General features: G+C 32.8%; 1 protein-coding gene across 1 annotated transcript; it reads right to left on the bottom strand.

Moving 5' to 3' along the window:
• Positions 1 to 3,899: 3,899 nt before the first annotated feature.
• LOC125860700 (NADH dehydrogenase [ubiquinone] 1 alpha subcomplex subunit 6-like) lies at positions 3,900 to 4,311 on the bottom strand. The gene has a single exon (XM_049540707.1). It carries the CDS (start codon positions 4,278 to 4,280, stop codon positions 3,900 to 3,902), a length of 381 nt encoding a protein of 126 aa, XP_049396664.1. The 5' UTR covers positions 4,281 to 4,311.
• Positions 4,312 to 4,803: the final 492 nt, after the last annotated feature.

Raw genomic sequence — 4,803 nt, 5'->3', positions numbered from 1 at the left:
AAGAAAACAGATATAATGAAAAATCAAATATAATTCTTAGGAATACAAATTGATAAAAATGGAATAAAAATGCAAACACATATAGTACAAAAAATAATTAACTCAAATGAACAGCTGGATACGAAAAAGAAATTACAATCATTTCTAGGACTAGTAAATCAAGTAAGAGAATATATACCAAAATTAGCAGAGAATTTAAAACCATTACAACAAAAATTAAAGAAAGATGTAGAATACCAGTTTGATAAGAAAGACCAAACACAAATACAAAAAATAAAATTATTATGTAAAAACCTAGCTAAACTATATTTTCCGGATGAAAATAAAAAAATTACTTATATAGTAGAATCCGACACTAGTGAAAAGAGTTATGGAGGAGTATTAAAATATAGGTATGGAGAAGGAAAAATAGAACATCATTGTAGATATTATTCAGGAACATTTACTAATGCAGAAGTAAGATGGGAAATAAATAGGAAAGAATTATATTCGGTATATAAGTGTTTATTATCATTTGAACCATATATTGTATACAACGAATTTATTATAAGAACAGATAATACACAAGTAAAATGGTGGCTAACAAGAAAAATACAAGATTCGGTAACAACAAAAGAAATAAGGAGATTGGTATTAAATATATTAACTTTTACATTTACAATTGAAGTAATAAAAACTGATAAGAATGTTATTGCAGATTACCTATCACAACAAAGCTACTCAAACTGAGACTGAGGAAGAAGATACAATTGAAAAGATACTCAAAGTCATTACTACACTTTGCACAAAAGTGGATAGTATGGACAACGAGATACAAACGCTAAAGATTGATGAAAATAATCTAAAGTCTAAAGCTAGTCAGCAACATGACTATAAAAATGCGGAGCTACGTCGATCGAAAGACGGAAAAAACCCAGAGCTAAAAGGAGACGATGGGAAACTCCTTAAAACCCATAATGTTTGTTTAAATACAGCTGCAGGTACAAGCAAACAAGTTAGCAATAAACAACATAAAAATGCTAACTTAAACCAACTATTCGCAAAACCATTTACCCAAAGGACACCTAGACACACTACAAGAAAAAGCTTTATTTAAGACCAATGTTTAGGGACGAGTTAATAATCCCGTCTCTAAAAGTATATCTATTGGGACGAAATTTTATTTTTGTCCTTAATTATGTATCTTTTTGTGAAGGTACTAAATCTAGTCTCTAAAGAAATTAATAAATGGTCCCAAATTATAATTTAGGGGTATAGTGGAGAGAAAGTGCGGCAACTTTAATATTAAAAAAAGTTCAAGTTTCACCAAAACATAGAGCCAAAACATAAGTAGTGTAACTAAAATTCTAAAAAAACAAAAACAAAAGACGCTTTGTTTTTCAAAACAGTGTCCCGAATCAGAAAACCCTAGCAGCATCTGCCTAGCAGCAATCTCAGCGTAGATTATAGCTCTCAACGATTCATCTGTGTTTTCTCAAAATAGAAAAAACACAGGTTTGCCTAAAAGCGATCTCAACTCAATCTCTGTTTTCTATCCTACTCGAATCTCAGGTATGTGCACCTTCACGAGTTGATATTTTTCATCTCTAAATATGATTTGTTGTTTGTTTTGTGCGATTTATAACCCTTCTTGTTTGATTTACTCTTTTTCTTCCTTACTAGATAGTCATGTTTTAAAAATATATTAAAGTTTGTGGTGTGATAAGATCCAAAATATGAAGGGGATCTTCATAACCGTTGTTGAACAGAAGAACTCACAGCTAAATGAACTAAAATAGTGTTGGAGAGACGATAGAGAGAGTTGTATTAAATGCAAGTTGATTTCTATTTATTCTCTAATTAGGTGTGTTGTTTGTTTTCTTCGAGTTACTCTTCTTGTTCGAGTTAGTCTTCTTGTTTAAGTGACTCTTCTTGTTCAGGTTACTATTCTTCTCTTAGATAACTGCTTGTGTATTTTAAAATAGATTTAAGTTTGTCGTGTGATAAGATCCCAACAATGAAGGGGATCAATCGTAGCAGAACTTAGTGTTCTATAATAGTAAGAGAACAATGAACCTTTCTTGAACAGAGGAACTCGCAGCTCAATGAGCTAAAATAATGTTCTAATAGAAGATAGAGCAAGTTGTATTAAGCTTGAGAAATCCATCTTGAGTAACAAGTGAACTATTGTTCAACTTTTAAGGCTAACATAGAAGGCGGTAAAAGTGGTGAAATTGTTAAAACAGATCCACGTACGTAGTAACGTGCCACTAATTCCTAAGAGATTTCTATCCACTTGCGTACTAACGTGAATAAATTAGGAATTTCAATCATGAAGTTCATTTGTTGCTTGATGGAATGAAGTTCCATTTCTAGCCTCTTTCTTTGTAACTGCTATTGCTCAGCCTCTCCTGTGAAAAGTTAAGTCAGATTATTCAATGATAAATATATAGATAAATACATTTTGCTTGGCCAAGAATGAGTATCTCCTTATCCAGTACATTCACTATGCATTTTAGTTCTTCAACAAACCTCTGAAATAATTTAACCTCCTCTTCTTTCTCATCAGCCTGGAGTTTTGCTATCTCGGCCACCTAACATGAATAGAATATTGTTGTAAGAAAATGGGGAGCCGAAAAAAATGAAAAAACAGAGGTTAGTAGCTGAAGAAAGTAGCTTAAAGCACAACTCCACCCATTTTGCTTCTATGGAAATTTCTTCACTTTCCTCCGCAAGAGTTTGTGTTGTCTCTAGTTTCTTTTGGAACATGAGAATTTCTCTATGGAGGTCTTCCTTCTTACTAGTAACACCATTCAGATTTCTCTATGAACATTCAATTGAATTACTCATTTTGCTAACAATATCATCATACTTGGTAATTTCAATATGTAAGTTCTCACAAACATTCCTTTTCTCTAACAATTCCTCCTCAATGAAACATTTTCCTTCTATGGTTTCCTTGGCACTGGCAGTCAGCTCCGAGTTTTTACATGAAAACAATTTTGTGTCCTTGCACATTCGTGAGATATCCGTCTTCAAAACAACTATCTTATATTTTCCTGCAACTGAACTTCAAGTGATTGACCTTTACAAAGAGCTTCATCAAACTCATTTTCCAAAGAATTTATAGAATCCATCAATTTCATCTTTTTGATTCTTGTGGTTAGATGTTAATTCTTGTATCAAGCTAAAGGTCAAATAACATTCCTTCTTGGATTTCATCATTTTGTACTACCTCAATTTTCGGGGAAGCACTTTCTATTACGTAATGGTTCTTTTTAACATGGAAGTTTTAGGATTCATTGTGAATGCAATCGATAGTTCTCTAGGATTTAATACAATCACTGTGAATGCAATCTGTAAACCTTTTAGACTTGTGATACACTTTCGAATGCAATCTGTTTTTGTCTCCCAACCTACTACATCAAGACATATAAACTTGAAAATTATAGACGATTTAGACTAGTGATACTCTACTAACTGGACAATAGAAGTTCTGATAGGAAACTCTACGACTACGAGGAAACCATAATAATTTTAGTCATGAACAAATTTTGATCAGATTTCAAATTTTATACTTGATGTTCTGATAGGAAACACTTGAAGTCTTTTTTCAATACTTTTATAATCTAAGAGCATCTAGTGAGATGAATAATACCATTCTATGAATATTATCCAATATCAAACCTCTAGCATGCTGCTACTAGTTCCTTTCGGAATTGCCTCTAGTGTCTTCTCTTGAATCAATGCATACTCTCCTCTACATTTTTTTCCCATAAAAAGGAATGACTTCCATCTCAAAGCAGACAACATAACAACCTGTTCTAGACTCGACAGAGTACCTACTACCAATAAATTGCAATTGTTTATTACAAGAGTAGAAAAAAAGTTTAAAAAGAAATCTAGAAGTAGTTGATGCTCTAAAAGTTTTTCATGAAATTAGAGCTGCCCTGATCTTTATGTCCAAGTTCCTCTTCAAGACCTTGATTACCTAAGGCATATTTCCCAACAAGATGGTGCCTCTGTTTTGAGTGGTCCATACAGTTCGTCAACTCTTCCATGCCCTTAAACAACAGCATGTCAATTACCTTAGGATTAGTAACGTTTGAATTTTTGCGAACTTTGGCAGTGACAGTAGAACGGAGTTTAGAGGGGGAAATGATGTCGTATAAGTTGTAAATTTCCACATACTCAGGGATGGATCTGCAACACATCCTGAAGAATTCTAAGGTCCTCTTCTTAGCTTCAGCCAAACTAGCTGAGTTTTGTGGAACCCTCATGTTCCTCGCCATATGCACCATTTTTCCTTACTCTGCAATACGAAAATTGCTGATAGGGGCATACTCTCCTCTACATATTTGAGTGGAAGTTGAGTTCTACATGATCTACCCATTTCTCCTTCGACCTCAGGTATCCATCTGCACTCTATATAAAGAGATGTTGATAGAGTCTCTAAAGTATCCATAGCATACATTGTTGATGGAGAATTTCTCCATTTTTTACTATCTCTTGTCCTCAAATTTCTGTGTTTTGAAATAGATTTGAATTCTTGGTTAATGCATATCAAAGCTTTCCCAATTAATTTTCTTATATTCTTGCAGCTTGTTGACATTTCTATATAACCTTTGCTAAATGTTAGAGTTTTTTTTGCGATGAGCAGTGTAACTAATTTAGTGTAAAATTTACATATTACTCCTTATATATACCAATAGTTACTTATGGTCTTTTCAAATTTTTTGTATTTACAGATTTTGAAGATTGAAGTTACAAGTCAAGATGCAAGCTTAGAAGATGCAAAAGATCATTATTATTTTACTATGGAAG

Source organism: Solanum stenotomum, chromosome 3 (assembly GCF_019186545.1).
Source record: "Solanum stenotomum isolate F172 chromosome 3, ASM1918654v1, whole genome shotgun sequence".
NCBI lineage: Eukaryota > Viridiplantae > Streptophyta > Magnoliopsida > Solanales > Solanaceae > Solanum > Solanum stenotomum.
The sequence above is the reverse complement of the archived record's forward strand: the minus strand, read 5'-3'. Positions and strand labels throughout refer to the sequence as shown.

What these genes read in the sequence shown, in the direction of transcription:
- LOC125860700 (XM_049540707.1), bottom strand. Translation starts at nt 4,280, where the DNA reads ATGGTGCATATGGCGAGGAACATGAGGGTTCCACAAAACTCAGCTAGT.